Source organism: Macaca nemestrina, chromosome 1 (genome assembly GCF_043159975.1).
Source record: "Macaca nemestrina isolate mMacNem1 chromosome 1, mMacNem.hap1, whole genome shotgun sequence".
NCBI lineage: Eukaryota > Metazoa > Chordata > Mammalia > Primates > Cercopithecidae > Macaca > Macaca nemestrina.
Genome location: NC_092125.1, coordinates 213,201,339 through 213,218,302, shown reverse-complemented (window position 1 = coordinate 213,218,302; position 16,964 = coordinate 213,201,339). Strand labels below are relative to the sequence as shown.

The window sequence follows — 16,964 nt, the reverse complement described above, 5'->3', positions numbered from 1 at the left end:
AAGTGCTAGGATTACAGGCGTGAGCCACTGCGTTCGGCCCAGAGTAATACATACACACACACACACACACCAGAACTATGTTTTCTTTTTTTTTTTTTTGAGACAGAGTCTCACTGTCATCAGGTTGGAGTGCTGTGGCGCGATCTTGGCTCACTGAAACCTTCGACTCCTTGGTTCAAATGATTCTCCTGCCTCAGCCTCCCAACTAGCTGGGATTACAGGCATGTGTCACCACACACAGTTAACTTTTGTATTTTTAGCAGAGACGGTGTTTCAGCATGTTGGCCAGGATGGTCTCGATCTACTGACCTCGTGATCCACCCATCATGGCCTCCCAAAGTACTGGGATTACAGAGGTGAGCTACCGTGCCCAGCCCAGAACTATGTTTTCTAAAGGTCATAGTGCTCCATGTGAAAGCAGCTTACTCACCTGGCAAGAAAATGAAGTTTAAAATGTTGGCAGACCAACAGGCTGAGATGCCCCAATAGCAACATGCAAACCCAGTGAGTAAAATCTTGGTTTCTAAATCCTATTCTCCTAAAAGAAACCAGGGATTCTTGTAGAAATGGCTGATTCTAGGACTGAGGCAGGGAAAATATAAGGTATGTCTGTGGCATCATGTGATGTCAGAAAGTACATGCTCTAAAAAACAAAACTATCAGGGAATGTCAAGGGACACACAAGCCAACTTGAAAGAGCCCCTAATGGCTAAAGCTGGAACAATCTGAACAATAAAACCATGTACTATTGGGTTATAATTCAAAGTGTGAAATATACACAAGCCCATACTGACAGATACATAGCCATGTGTGTACCTTTATACATACACATAAATACATATGAGTGACTAAATAAACAAATGGAGAAGAGAGACATCTTCCTTGTGGGAAAATTCCAAATCATGTAAGTAGACGCTTCCCACTCTAGAAAGGAAGTGAAGCTTAATTCTCTCCTACTCCCACCTCTCTTCCCAAGTGTGGGCTGGATTTAGTGACTGGCTTTCAAACAGACTAGAGTAAGAAAGGGGGGAAAGAAAAGTTAACTATAGAGTGGAGAAACCTGGCAAACACCAACTTAACTAAGTAAAGTTAAGTGAGTATCTTGTACCTGCTGATAGATGAGAAGAGAGCTTCATTTATACGGTATTTGTGTTTCTATTTTTTAGAGACAGGGTCTCATTCTACTACCCAAGCTGAAATGCCGTGGCATGATCATAGCTCACTGCAGCCTTGAGCTCCTGGGCTCAAGTGATTCTCCTGCCTTAGCTTCCCGAGCAGCTGGGACTACGGGTGTGCATCACCATGCCTGGCTAACTTTTAAGTATTTTTGTAGAGATGGGGGTGGTCTCCCTATATTGCCCAGGCTGGTCTCAAACTCCTAGCTTCAAGTAATCCTCCTGCCTTGGTTTCCCAAAGAGCTGGGATTAAAATATACAGTTATTTTTATCTAAAATACATAACCCCACTTTAATCATGAGAAAAACACCAGACAAATACAAATTGACAGACATTCTACAAAATGTCCCATTATTACTCCTCAAAATTGTCAAGGTCATTAAAAAGACCAAAAAACTGTCAAAGTTCAGAGGACACTAAGGAGATGATTACTTAGATGCAATGTAGTATACTGGATTGCATCTTGGACCAGAAAAGGGACATAGGTGAAAATCTAAATAGTCTTAGGTTTAGTTACAAGGAACATACCAGAGCTGGTTTCTTAGTTTTGACAAATGTCCCATGGTAATATAAGATGTTATTATAAAGGGAACTGGGTGAGGGGTATATGGAACTTTCTGTAAAATCTGCAACTTTTCTGTGAGTCTAAAATTATTTCAAAATAAAACTTTAACTGAATAACATTTGGCATATGATTCTCTGTAGCTTAATGTATAAATCATCTCATGATTTGGTAATACACAGTGATGTCAGGTTGTTTTTTTAAGTCCCCAAACTAACAGATTATCATTTTTCTTTTTGAGGGACATATGTGATATTTTATGCCAGTGGGCATGCAGCATCTCTCTCCCTACCTGGCCTGAGCCTGTAATCCCAGCTACTCGGGAGGCTGAGGCAGGAGAATCACTTGAACACGGGAGGCAGAGGCTGCAGTGAGCCAAGATCATACCACTGCACTCCTGTCTGGGCGACAGATCAAGACTCTATCTCAAGAAAAGAAAAAGCAAACAAAAAGTAACGTAAAATGTTACTCCCTACAAAATGGAGAATATAGAAGTACATGCTAACGACATAGTTGAAATTGAAAAACTATATTCCTCTACTTTTTTTTTTAAAGAATAAAACTTGAGTGATGAAAACAGAATCAGATATAGTAGCCTAGGATCTTCCCCCCACCAACTTAGAATTCTATTAACTTAAAAGGAGCCATTTGGCTGGGCGCGGTGGCTCAAGCCTGTAATCCCAGCACTTTGGGAGGCCGAGACGGGCGGATCACGAGGTCAGGAGATCGAGACCATCCTGGCTAACACGGTGAAACCCCGTCTCTACTAAAAAAGAAAAAAAAAAAAAAGGAGCCATTTGAAACAAAAAGATAGTACGTCAAAAACTCCTAAAACTTGTTTGGAGAGTGGTTTTAAAGCTCTCTTTGGATTTAATTGTTGCAAACAGCCTAGAATGAATTTTGAAATATAAAGAAAAAAATACTAACAAAGATCTGCCAGAGTAATAAGTAGCAGATACTTCTTAGTGGGATATGATGCTGATGCAGCATGTTAATAACCTTTAGCTTTCTGTTTTCATGAAGAATATGAGATCCATGAAAGCAGAGACTACTTTGGTCACTGTTATCCTATCTCCACTTAGTGCACAGTATAAGTTGAGCTAAATATTGGTTGAACAAAACAAGTTCATGATGCATTTATGGGCTGGCTTATTGGCCTAGGCAAGAGCCCAAAATAAGTTCATTTTGAAAATTAGTATCATTTTCCTTTGTTAGAAATGACAAAATGTTCATTTACTGAATAGCCATAAGTTAACTGGTTAGAAAATAGGTATAAGCACCCTAATAAATGCACTAAAAGAGGCATTGGGTCAGGTGCGGTGGCTCACGCCTGTATCCCAGCATTTTGGGAGGCCTTTTGCTACAGCTTGAGGGAGTGCTGGCATATCAATGTTGGCACTGTCACCTATTATATTAAAACAAGAATTGCCAAACCCTGTTTTCCAGTAAAAAGACTAGACAGGGTAATAATCTTGACAATGTTTAGCAATTCAGTTGATATTAGTAGGGGTCTATTATCTTACTTTGCTCATATTTTGTCATTAGGTAACTTCCAATCCTAGCACACATTCCGTGTCCACAGCAACAAGATACTCAAAGCTTACTTTGTAGTCTCTTCAGCACACTTCATGTTATAGGTGAGATTTCAAACATTGTTTCTGTCATTGTACTACAGATGTTTATGTCTTAAGAGATTTTTCAACCCTTTAATTGTTCTTTCAAAAATATTTTTCTCTCTCCTCCATTCCTTACACTTGTTAATATGTAAAATACTGGCAACTAGGCCATCTCTACTACCTGAAATCCCTCCCTGGTCAGACCCCTGCAAAAAACAGCTACTGATTCTGAAGAGGCAGTTACCACCCTGTATTCCCCCAAACTCCCCCTCCCTCAACCCCTGTGAGTGCTGCCAATACCTTCTAAAAACTTCTATCACTCAGAAAAGATTCCTTGATCATAATCCTCTGCACTTTGATTCTGGAGTTTGTTTACTCAGCAAGACCCTGTCTCATAACAAAACAAAACAAAAGCAGCATACAGCAGGGGTCCCCAACCCCCGGGCCAACTGCACGTACTGGTCCGAGACCTGTTAGAAACTGGGCTGCACAGCCGGTGAGTGGTGTGTGAGCAAGCATTTCCGCCTGAGCTCTGCCTCCTATCACATCAACGGCGACATTAGACTCTCACAGGAGCGCGAACCCCATTGTGAACTGCATATGCGAGGGATCTAGGTTGCGCATTGGGGACCACTGGCACACAGCATTACACCACTAAAAAATGGCCTCTGTGGGCTTATGTAGTGGGATCTTGTCTTGTGTTCAGCTACACTTCAGAAAAACATTTTATTGCTATAGAAAATTTTGTTCTTGTGTTTCACAAGTCTTGCCAAGTCTCTTAATGTGGATATTTCTTCAGAGATGGAAGCCAGCAGAAATCTCTTATTATCCAGATACAAAAGACAAAGACTATTTATCTGGGAGTAGTCTGGCTTTCTTCACAAATACACTGATGGCCCACAAACAACTGAAATGGAAAACCATCTGTAGAGACTGCGACTTCATGAAAGGGTGGGAAAATTAGAAAGCACAGCACTCCAATATCTGTAGGAGAAGCAGAGGCCAAAGCAGAGGCCCACAGTTAGCTTTATACTCACCAGAATGCCTTGAATGAGGTTGGAGTTGGCAGACAATGTGATTTTCATACATGGTATTGGTTTGATTTAAACCCCACCCCCACTTTTATAAAAATCCCACCCCCACTTTTGTAAAAGCATAACATAGCTTTTGGTTTTATTCATTCTTTAGAGGACATCTTTGGGTTTCTTAAGCATTGCAGGCAATTGATGGAAGATTTTAAAATCAGTGGTAGTGGCAGTCTCCAAGTGAATTATTATCCTGAGTCCTGATACATACAGTGGAAAACTTAGTTATCTAAAGGACTGCCCTGAGGTTTACTGTCCTGAATGCATTTCTAGTTAGTGTTGGAAATAAGTTTAACTGGACTCCCAGTGAGGCATTCCCACCCAAGCACGAGTGCCCTCCTTACCCACAAAGTAGCTTGCCTTTTCAGTGAGTAGAGACATATACATACATACATGTGCATGCACATACATGCGCACACACGCACACACACACACTCTCAATCTCTCTCGTTTTCTCTCTCTCACCTCAGGAGTGATTTGAATTAGACAATAAATAGCCAGACAGCACCCCCAGGAATGGGCACACATGCAGCAGCTGTCCAAAGGAGAAGTCACTTTACTTTCTTTTAAACTTGCAATGTTTGTCTTTATTTTGTTCTTTATATTTTCAAAGTGAAAAGAAATAGTATTGAGTCAATTTCTTTTTGTTTTTTTAAATATTTGTTCTATGTATTTACAAGCCTTAAAGTTGCTCTAAAGATTTCCAGAATATTAAGAGTACTTTTCTCAGGGTAGCACTTTTTTTTTTTTAAACAATTCTTGGAGTTCTGTGGTCCACAGCATTTCCTTCTGTTTCAATGTTATGTTTTGATTACTATTGTGATTTTTTAAGTTTTCTGAAGCAAGCTGAGAGGCAGGCAGAAAGATTTGATGCCAAAAAAAAAAAAATCTTTCTTACCTTGTTCACCCCAAACTTTCTCAAATCTGGACTAAATGCTATACCTTAAAACAAACATGAGGTGCATCTTGAAGGGGAGGGAAATTTATTTCTCTGCTTTTCTATTATACAAGTTGTTTACAGAAACTGCAAATTAAAAAATTACACTGGCATTTGCAGTCCTTAAAATAAATTAAAAGTTCTCAACTTTTTTTTTTTTTTTTTTGCTAAACATTTTTTTTAGTCCTTGTTTAAAAAGAAAAGATTAAAACAGAAAATATTTTCTATAAATAATACATGTATTTTGGTTTTAGTGCTCCCGCCCTAAGGTTTGAAGTTTACTTTTTTCCAGTACCTTTTTCCTCCATGATCACCTTTTTTTCTCTTTCCCCTCTCCCACTCGTGCACACGTGGGGGTTTCTGCGAGAATTGGCCTTGCTGCACTGTGATTGGCGAAGACGTGAAACTTTTTAAAAAAATACTTAAATTGTTTCTTTTGTTTCCTTTTGTGTATTTGAAGTTTTAGTTATCCTCAGACTCCTCTTCTGCTTCCCGCAGCCACGTGAAGAATGCCGTGACAGATTTCAGGGCCACGCCCTTCCCATTCTGCTCTGCAGGGTCCTTGCTGCTCTCCCATTTGTAGAAGGCATCCTCGGAGATCACCTCCTCATCATACAGGCAATCAAAAAACATTCGCAGCAAATCTGCAAGGAGGTGAAAATAAACTATAAGCTTTGGGACACTGTAGTTATGAGGAAAAGAATGTATTTCAAAATAATGAATGACTGAATAAATGTGCATTAATTCCCCCAGAAAAAAGCAATAATGACAATTCACCATACTTGCTCTTGACAGTATAAACAGCCCAACAACTTGTTCAAAGGAGAGGAAAAAAATATTGAAGCAGTCTAAATTATTTTTTATTCCTATTATTTTGTTCAATTTGAACTTCCTTTCTTTTTCCTTTTTTTTTTTTTTTTTTGAGAGACAATCTTGTTCTGTCCCCAGGTTGGAGTGCAGTGGTGTGATCTTGGCTCACTGCAACCTCCACCTTGTGGGTTTAAGCAACTTTCCTGCCTCAGCCTCCCAAGTACCTGGGATTACAGGCACCCGCCACCACGGTCAGCTAATTTTTGTATTTTAAGTAGAGACGGGGTTTTACCATGTTGGCCAGGCTGGTCTCAAACTCCTGATCTCAGGTGATCCACATGCCTCAGCCTTTTTTAAAAGATTTATCTTTGTAATTATATTAGTCAAGCTAATATTATCAAATTATCTGATTCACGGTAGATTGACTCTTCAATTATACTATAAGGATAATTTGCTTTGATCTTTTCCTTTATCTCCCAGAGCGATTCAGCAGGACTAGGGAAGAAGGAATTTTACAAAAGCAAAACTAAGGAAGTACCAAAGAACTACTTGAGTGCTCTCTCTCATAGCTATGTACTGCCCACTTTAACAAATTCCAACTGAATTTTCAAGATGTAATAAAAATCACTAGTTAACACTAAGTATCACTAAGACTTAAGTGTACAGGTTACTTTGTTTCATTAGCCAAGAATTAATCATAACACTTAACTAAAAACGATTCTGAAACTCCTTAGTAAATATACCATGGTAAATAAACTATACTTAGGGTCTTTGTTGGGTGTCTAAAGATTCTAGAGTATCATCCTCAACATCATTAACCATCTTCATGCCCTAGACCTGTGATGTCCAATATGGAAGCTACTAGCCAAACATGGCTATTTAAATTTAAAGTCAATAATTCAGTTCCTAAGTCACAACAGACACATTTAAGTATAGAACTGCCACATGTGGCTCATGGTTACCATACTCAATGGTATGAATATACTTCCATCATTGTAGAAAGTTTTGTTAGGCCTGCCCTGGAATGGGGATGAAATAACCTAATCTAAATAGTTTTCTTGTTGTGATTTTTTCATACAAGCATATAACAAATTCTTTTTTTTTGGGATGGAGTCTTGCTCTGTTGCCCAGGCTGGAGTGCAGTGGCACAATCTTGGCTCACTGCAAACTCCGCCTCCCAGGTTCAAGTGATTCTCTTGCCTCAGCTTCCCGAGTAGCTGGGACTACAGGCACACGCCACCTAGCCCATTTTTGTATTTTTTTTTTTTTTTTTTTTTTTTTTGAGACAGTCTCACTCTGTCGCCAGGCTGGAGTGCAGTGGCGTGATCTTGGATCACTGTAACCTCCGCCTCCTGTGTTCAAGCGGTTCTCCTGCTTCAGCCTACCAAGTAGCTGGCATTACAGACGCATGCCACCACACCCGGCTAATGTTTTGTATTTTTAGTGGAGACGGGGTTTCACTGTGTTAGCTAGGATGGTCTCGATCTCCTGACCTCATGATCCATCCGCCTTGGCCTTCCAAAGTGCTGGGATTACAGTCGTGAGCCACTGTGCCTGGCCAATTTCTGTATTTTTAGTAGGGACGGGTTTTCACCATGATGGCCAGGCTGGTCTTGAACTCTTGACCTCAAGTGAGCTGCCTGCCGTGGCCTCCCAAAGTGCTGGGATTACAGGCGCGAGCTACTGCACCCGGCCAAATTCAGATTTATTAAAGTTAGTTATATGAGTTTTTGTTATTAGTGATTCTTTTATTGTCCAATGTTCAAACCCTAAATCATCTCTAAGTCCTGGCTTGGATAAATCTCACTCATTGGTTGGATTAACTGTAACATGAGATAAACTTACTGGCAGGTTGATCGAGTTTTACTATCGATGCTTGTAGTGCATAAAGTGCTTGCAGTTCCTTCTCTGTATCTGAGTCTAGGTACTTGAGTAAGATCGGCACTCTCTGCTTGATAACAGCAGTGTCCACTCTGAAGGTAGAAGAGTCGGCTAAAGATGATAGAAGAACTAGGAATTACATTTAAGGAGTTAACATAGAATTATCTTTAATTTTCTTTCTTTCTTTTTTCTTTTTTCTTTGTGAGACAGAGTCTCGCTCTATCGCCCAGGCTGGAGTGCAGTGGCATGATCTCAGCTCACTGCAACCTCTGTCTCCCAGGTTCAAGCGATTATCCTGTCTCAGCCTCCCAAGTTGCTGGGACTACAGGTGCTTGCCACCACGCCTGACTGATCTTTTTGTGTATTTTTAGCAGAGATGGGGTTTCACAATGTTGGTCAGGCTTGTCTCGAACTCCTGACCTCAGGCGATCCACCTGCCTCAGCCTCCCAAACTGCTTGGATTACAGGCATGAGCCACCACTCCTGGCCTCTTTCTTCTTCTTCTTAATTTTTAGTTTTTTAAATAATAGAGACAAGGTCTCACTATATTGCCCAAGTTGGTCTTGAACTCCTGGGCTCAAGCAATCCTTCTGCCTTGGCCTCCCAAAATGGTAGGATTACAGGCATGAGCCACTGCACTTGGCTCATTTTCAATTTTCTGAGTACAAAGGACCCATATGGCTCTACAAGAGAAGAGGAGGCAAGAAGGTCTAAGGCAAATATTTTGAAATCCAAAATGCTCTGAAATTATTAATGAGACATTCTCTCACAAATAATAAAAAACATGGAGGGGGATGTATTTTGAATGCTGGTTTCCCTCGGGGTAGCATACCCAATTATCTTTAATTATGATGAAACGGTGACAGTGGTTTTATGACAAACTACAAAAGCAAAATTAATCAAATGTCTTACCATAAAAAAAGGTAAGTGAGGTGATAGATATGTTAATTAATTTGATTCATTCATTCTACATTGGACACATATATCAAAACATCACATTGTACCCCATAAACATATACAATCATAATTTGTCAATCAAAAATAAGTGAAACATAGAGTAGGAATTTCAAGTGAGTACTTAAAAAAAGCAACATAAAAAAAGCAACATTAGAAAAGGAAATTAAAGTGACACTTACTACAAATCTTTTCAGAAGGGTAAAATAATTGGAACCATTTTGTTATTACTAGGATAAAAATTAACTGTGGCAGTGGCAGATAGCATACCTAAGCCAGGCCTTTTGAGGGAAAGGAATGATAAAAAGGGGCTGAGAAATGAAAAGCATCCTCAGTGTGAAGACACATAAGGGCTTATATTATCTGTAAGTTATCACTAAGACACAATTTTGTTTTCAAAAGCAGACTTTGTGCTGGGCCTCATGGCTCATGCCTGTAATTCCAGCTACTCAAGAGGCTAAGGCGATAGGATCCCTTAAGCCCAGGAGTTCTGGTCCAGCCTGGGCAACATAGTGACCCCCACCATCTCAAGAAAACAAAAACCAACAGCTTTTGGACTTCCCAACTCGAATTTTAAAACATGAAAGTCTTATGATGGTTCTATGGATACTGAAAATGATTTTTAAAAATTTCATGAAGACTTTCTACTTAGCTTTGTTATTTATCTCATTAAAGAACATTGAAAATAAAGTCATTGTAAATCTTAAATTACAATTCTGAAGCTATATTAAGTGGCAGGAAGCTGTCTTCAAAGATAATACAGACAGACTTGAAATTCTGAGACATCTTTTGTGCTGATGAATTTTTTTCTCACTCCAGTGACAGAAGTATGAATTTCTATCTGAAACTAAAGAGAGGTCTTCATTGAATAATGTTAAATATTGTATACAGCTTGGAATATTTAGGATTTCTACTGATCCTAATCCTATCAATATTAATAATTCATAAACCAGTAAAAGTGTCTTCTCATATAAAATAAAGTCAATGAAGAACAGGACAAACTGTTGGTATTTTTTTCTTCATATATGTACTTATATAAAATGACTTTTTTGATGAGAATAACCCTATACTGATAATTAGATTAAGAATATTCAACCCATTCATTGTAATTCATGATTGGAAGGAGGCGGCAGCCCTGAATGTTAGAGGTGAAAAGATAAAGAAAAAGCTACACACAATGTAGTAAAAAACAACCCAAGGAGCATGCAAGGCATGTGGTAGCTGGTTAGATCTGGGTTCTCTGTAGGCGGAAGAGCTATTTGTCTCCATGCTTGAGACAACCAGGCATCACAGACAGAAAGGACAGTGCACAGAAAAGTGAGCTACATAGGTCAAGTTTTGAAAACAATGTAACATCAAACTGTATACTTAGTAGTTGACATAATGGGGATTTCAGATGTTAGGAGCTGCCTTCAGAAATGTTACTTACCTATAATAGCTGCTTTACAAACAGCAGTCATTAAAGCTCTAAGGAATGTAGGTGAACTCATCTGGCTTTCGTCTAGATTAGCCTGAAGTCAAAAAGAAATAAAACAATTAAAGATAACCTTGCTTAGCCAGGCACAGAGGATCACGCCTGTAATCCCAACACTTTGGGAGGCTGAGACAGGAGGATCACTTGAGGCTAGGAGTTGAGACCAGTCTGGGCAATATAGTGAGACCCTATCTCTACAAAAGCAAAACAAAACAAAACAAAAAACCCTGGTATTGTGGCACATGCCTGTGCCTCTGTTCCCAGCTACCTGGGAGACTAAGGTGGGAGGACTGCTTGATCCCAAGAGTTTGAGGCTGCAGTAAGCTATGACTGCACCACTGTACTACAGCATGGCTGACAGAGCAAGACCTAGTCTCAAGAAAACAAAAAACAGGCCCATTGCAGTGGCTCATGCCTGTAATTCCAGCGCTTTGGGAGGCTGAAGAGGACGGATCACCTGAGGTCAGGAGTTCGAGACCAGCCTGGCCAATATGATGAAACCGTGTCTCTACTAAAAACACAAAAATCAGCCAGGCATGGTGGCAGGCAGAGGTTGAGGCAGGAGAATCATTTGAACCTGGGAGGTGGAGGCTGCAGTGAGCCAAAATTGCACCACTGTACTCCAGACTGGGCGACAAGAGCAAAACTCCATCTCAAAAAAGACCGAAAAACAAAAAAAGATATCCTTGCACACCAGAGAAATTATCCTCCTGAAAATCAGGACCAATCTGGCACTAAGAACAACAGATGAGTCACTTTTTTTTGTTTTTTGAGACAGAGTCTCACACTGTCACGCAGGCTGGAGTGCAGTGGTGCGATCTCAGCTCACTGTAACCTCTGCCTCCCAGGTTCAAGCGATTCTCCTGCCTCAGCCTCCCGAGTAGCTGGGACTACAGGCGCCTGCCACCACGCTCAGCGAATTTTTTAGTACTTTTAGTACAGACGTTACACTATGTTGGCCAGGCTAGTCTCAAACTCCTGACCTTGTGATCTGCCCACCTTGGCCTCTCAAAGTGCTGGGATTACAGGCATGAGCCATCACATCCGGACCACATGAGTCACATTTTTGCACATTCTTGCTAAAATTAAATATCCAATTCATTGAAAAATAATTTGGCTATTGCCAGTTCTATATGCAAATATTTGAATTAAGAGTATTTACTTTTCAGGGTCCTCCCCACGGCCTATCCGCTACTCGTTCAATTATACAGTGTTAAGTACTTGTACATTTGGAAGTACAACCACTTAAAAACATCTTTTATTCACCAATAAATAATCCATATTAAGATAATCTACTCAATCTATGAAAGAATGACACCACAACTGCAGTGTATTTTAATGACTGCTTACTCAGAAGCATGTAACTATTTTTACATGTGCCAATACTGCTTTTTCATCTGAATTTTAATGTGAATTAAAGTTAATCTCCAGCATTACTTAACCCCTTTAAGTGGTGAGAAAAATATTACTCTTTTCTAAGGATGGCAAAACAAAAGCATTTAAAAACTAATCATTAAGGTTAAAAACTCATGAAGTGAACAGATAGGTAAGCGAATTAAGGGGATCCCACAAGAATCTTTCCTTAGAGACATCAGGGAAGGTGACATAGTCTTTATACCTCTACCCAATCAAAGATCTGTTCATCATTCGCTTTGTCCTCAATAATGAGTTTCTCGAGTCGCTTATACAGCTCTTCGGCAGACAATTCTTTCTTTGAAAGTGCTTCAGAGGAACAGGGACTGTCAGACTCTATGAAGTCCAACTTCTGAAACATAAAAGGAGGAACATATTAATATATTAATATAATTCTATGTTATTATCATCCTGAGAGAAGAACAAAGTCATAGGTTATGTCTTCTATTTTACACGGAATCAGAATGATCAGCAGAGGCTATTTTATGTTTGTAGTTGTTTCTTTTTTGAGACAGGGTCTTGCTCTGTCACCCAGGCTGGAGTTTGGCTCACTGCAACTTCCACATCACGGGCTCAAGCAATCCTCCCACCTCAGCCTCCTGAATAGCTGGGACTCCAGACCTGCACTACCACAGTTGGCTATTTTTTTGTATTTTTAGTAGAGAAGGGGTCTCGCCATGTTGCCCAGGCTGGTCTTGAGCTCCTGAGCTCAAGCAATCCGCCCTCCTTGGCCTCCCAAAGTACTGGGATTACAGGCACGACTCACCACGCCCAACCTGTTTGTATTATAGTTTTGAAAGACTGTAGTCCACTATCCTTCTGAATATTTTTCCAACTTCTCATACTGTGTATCTTAAAAAGGAAGGAAATAAACCCCCTATAATTATCTCTAGGCTATGGTTACATGCAAATAATCTTGAGCTTCAATCTTCCCCTTAGCTGCAACATAGCTCTTTAAGGCAGGATAGGAGCCCTAGAAAAGGGTAAAGTTTCACTCCCTTTCTGCAACCTATGGTTTAACATTAGTATTGGTACTCAGCAAACTCGATAGGTTAATATTAGGTTAATATTAAACCTATAGTTTAATATTAGTATTGGTATCAAAACTCGATAGTTTTGGCTTTGTTAAGTTATGGCCATTTTGAATATAGGTGTGAGAAATGATGCTGTAATTGTTTAGCACGTAGATACATAGTTTTAAAAAATCTATAATCAGTCTGGGTGCAGTGGCTCATGCCATTAATTCCAGCACTTTGGGAGGCCAAGGCAGGAGGAGTGTATGAGTCCAGGAGTTTGAGACCAGCCTGGGCAACATGGCAAAACCCCGTCTCTACCAAAACAAATACCAAAATTAGCCAGGTGTTGTGGCGTGTTGTCCCAGCTATTCAGGAGGCTGAGACGGGAGGATTGCTTGAGCATGGGAGGTTGAGGCTGCAGTGAGCTGTCACTGCACTGCAGCCTGGCAGTAGGGCGAGATCCTGTCTCAAAAAGAAAAAAAAAATCTATAATAAAAATTATTCATAATTTTCAAGGGACTAAAGAAATGAGGTATGTACGTATGCCTTGCTTCATGTGGCTTCTTGACACAAAAACCATAAAGATGAATATACTAAGGATTACTCACATTAGGTTTTCTCTAATACCCTTGAATACTCTGGTATAGTCCTGTACCCTATCCCCAATCCACAAAGTGAAAACCACTGTCTTGAATTCTGTCATCTGATTGTTCCATTTCTACCACTTATGTAGCATCTCTAAATGATACTTCCCAATAAGGTTTTATTATTTATTTATTTTTGACTTGAGGTCTCATGTTGCTAGGTTGGACTTGAACTCTGGGACTCAAAGATCCTCCTGCCTCAGCCTCCCGAGCAGCTGAGACTACAGTGTGTACCACTGCACCCAGTTCCATAAGGTTTTAGAAACGTGGCTCAATATTACAAACAGTTTTTCTGATTCAGTATTGGTTAACTACATATCCAATCCATGATGCTCCAATATATGCAAAAAACCACAACATGAAGGCCATAAGCTCTTTAAGCAAACCGAAAGTCAAGATACAGGCCAAGTTTTTTTCAACCTCATTTTTCAAACTATACTCTAAACACTTTTATATATTCATTTTATTATGTATATATTATTTTGCCTTTTTTTCTTTTAAACTGAAAGAAAAAAAAATTTATTTATTTAGACACAGTCTTCCTCTTTCGCCCAGGTTACAGTGCAATGGCACTAGCACAGCTCACTGCAGCCTTGACCTCTGATTGCTTTTTTTTCCTTTTAAACTGAAGTCTCATATTTATTTATTTATTTAGACAGGGTCTTGCTCTTTTGCCCAGGTTACAGTGCAGTGGCACTACCATGGCTCACTGTAGCCTTGACCTCCCAGGCCAAGTGATCCTTAGCCAACTAATGCAGGAACAAAAAATCAAATACTGCGTGTTCTCACTCATAGGTGGGAGCTAAATGGTGACAACACATGGACACATAGAGTGGAACAACACACACGAACCTATCAGAGGGCAGAGGTTGGGAGGAGGGAGAAGATCAGGGAAAATAATAGGTACTAGGCTTAATACCTGGATGACAAAATAATCTGTACAACAAACCCTCTTGACACAAGTTTACCTATATAACAAACCTGCAAATGTACCCCGACCTTAAAATAAAAGTTAAATTTAAGGAAAAAGAGGAGTCAGGGAGAGGGAGTGGAGGAGGAGGAAAGAGGAGAGAGGGGAGAGGAGAGGAGAGAGATAAGAGAAAGAGAGAGAGACAGAGAGAGAGAGAGAGATACTATTGATGGCAGTGGCTGCTGCCATTACGCTGGCTGCAGCAGGGAGGCGCAGCTGGTGCTGTACACTGCATGGAGCTGGTGGGAGCCCTGTCCCTTCTGAGTTGGGATGGGAGCTGCGTGTGCTACTGCAGCCACCCAAACCACAGCTGTAGACCCAGGCCTCCTGCTCTATGGAACAGGCAGAAGCCCTGCCCTCCTAGAGTCACCCAAACTGCAGCTATGGATCCGAGCCTCTCTGTGCTCTTGGGGGATCAGGGAACAGGCAGGATCTCCCCTCCTGGGTGCTGTCACAGCTGCCTGACCCGCGGCTGCAGACCTGTGCCTCTCGTTCCACAAAGCAGGCAGGAGACGGGACAAGGGGGAGCCCTGCCTCTTCTGAGTTGGTGGGGTGGGAGCTCTGGGGTGCAGCTGTGGCTGCCCTCCCAGGCATGCAGGACCCGGGCATCTCCGCAGTCTGCACTCTCAGGTGCCCCAGGAAGGACCCCCTGTCCCTGCAGGCTCAGGGGTGTCTGCTCTCTGATCTTGGACTGGGGTTGGGACCAAGCCCCAGGGCCATGAATGGCAGCAGGAGGCAGACAGAGTCCTGGGTAGAAGGGGGCAGGGTCCCCAGTAAGGCCCCACCCTCAGGCCAGGGAGGAACTAAAGGCTGGGGTGCCAGTCCAGCAGACTGGAGTGGGGCATCATGGTGCCTCTTCCAGGCCCAACCATGGCTGCCTATGGACCAGTCGCCATGCATTTCCTCCCCTCTGAGGTATAAAAGCCCTGGGCTTAGCCAGAGCAGGGCAGAAGATGGCCAGAGGACAAAGAGGGCAGAGAGATGATGGGAGGACCAGCTGCAGAGAAGAATGCCTTCTCTGCTGAGAGCTACAGAGATGACCTGCCAGCAGAGAGGAGCTACCCTCTCCACTGAGAGCCTCAGAGACGTGCAGAAATGTCCAAATGACCTGCCTGTGGAGAGGAGCTATCCTCTCCAGAGCCGTGATGGCAGATTACAGGCACGTGGGATCACAGGCGTGTGCTACCACACCCAGCTAATTTTTGTATTTTTATTAGAGACGGGGTTTCACCATGTTGGCCAGGCTGGTCTCGAACTCCTGACCTCGTGATCCGCTACCCACTCCTCTGAGCTGTTCTAACACTAAAACTCCTCTTCACCCTTCACTTGTTTGCATACCTCATTCTTCCTGGACACAGGACGAGAACTCAGGCAAAGGTGCCATGGTCACAGAGGTTTCTGGCCAAAAAAATCAACACCCCAGAGATCCCATAACACTACTGCTTAAATACTTTGATAGTTACAGCCCTAAAAGCTACTTTAGTTGGAAAGGATTGAAATAACAGCCAGCCCCAGCACTGGCCTCTCAGTCAACTGCCAGGCAGATTAAAAGACACAACGCCAATCCTTGGAAAATGAAGTCCTTATTATTCAACCTGGCACCAGCAAGCTGCACCAGAAATGGTGTGATGCCAATTTCCTAGCGGTCTGCCACAGGGCTGGGTGCTGGTAGGTTCTATGCAAAATTCCTAAATTCACTGAAATTTATCAGACTCTTTTCATCATGCATTTCCCTGGTGTTGATAATGCATGTATTTAACCAGACGCCACAGTTCCAAAACAGTTGGCTTTAACAGATCTTGCCAGTTCAATAGTTGTGTCAGTGGAGGGACTGAATCCTGGAGCTTCACCACCTTCCCTATCATGTATACTTCCCTATTATGTATACTTCACCATCTTCCCTATTATGTATACTTCACCATCTTCCCTATTATGTATACATCAATTTTCAAATATTAAACCCACCTTACATTTCTGGGATAAACCCTACATCATTATTATTATTATTATTATTTTTCCTGATACAGAGTCTTCCTCTGTCACCCAGAGCTGGAGTGCAGTAATGTGATCTTGGCTCACTGCAACCTCTGCCTCCTGGGTTCAAGCAATTCTCCTGCCTTAGCCTCCCGAGTAGCTGGGATTACAGGCACGTGCTATCACACCCGGCTAATTTTTGTATTTTTAGTAGAGACAGGGTTTCACCATGTTGGCCAGGCTGGTCTCGAACTCCTGACCTCGTGATCTGCCCACCTCGGCCTCCCAAAGTGCTGGGATTACAGGCGTGAGCCACCATGCCCAGCCAATCCTACCTTATTATAATGTGTTACTCTTATTATATATTGTTGGATTTGATTTTCTAAAATTGTATTGGGAATTTTTTCTCAATTTTTTTTTATTATACTTTAAGTTCTAGGGTACATGTGCAC

At 41.4% G+C, this 16,964-nt stretch overlaps 1 protein-coding gene across 37 annotated transcripts in view; it reads right to left on the bottom strand.

The window, feature by feature from the left end:
* Positions 1–5,244: 5,244 nt before the first annotated feature.
* LOC105483079 (eukaryotic translation initiation factor 4 gamma 3) overlaps positions 5,245–16,964 on the bottom strand; it is a 369,254-nt gene continuing 357,534 nt past the window's right edge. For all 37 annotated transcript variants that reach the window (XM_071099229.1, XM_071099204.1, XM_071099202.1 and 34 more), the window contains 4 exons: positions 12,114–12,260; positions 10,451–10,532; positions 8,032–8,178; positions 5,245–6,020 (listed from right to left, as the gene is read on the bottom strand). In XM_071099229.1, the coding sequence (XP_070955330.1) occupies positions 5,839–6,020; positions 8,032–8,178; positions 10,451–10,532; positions 12,114–12,260 (558 nt within the window). In that variant the 3' untranslated portion in view covers positions 5,245–5,838. The remainder of the gene's footprint in view (positions 6,021–8,031; positions 8,179–10,450; positions 10,533–12,113; positions 12,261–16,964) is intronic.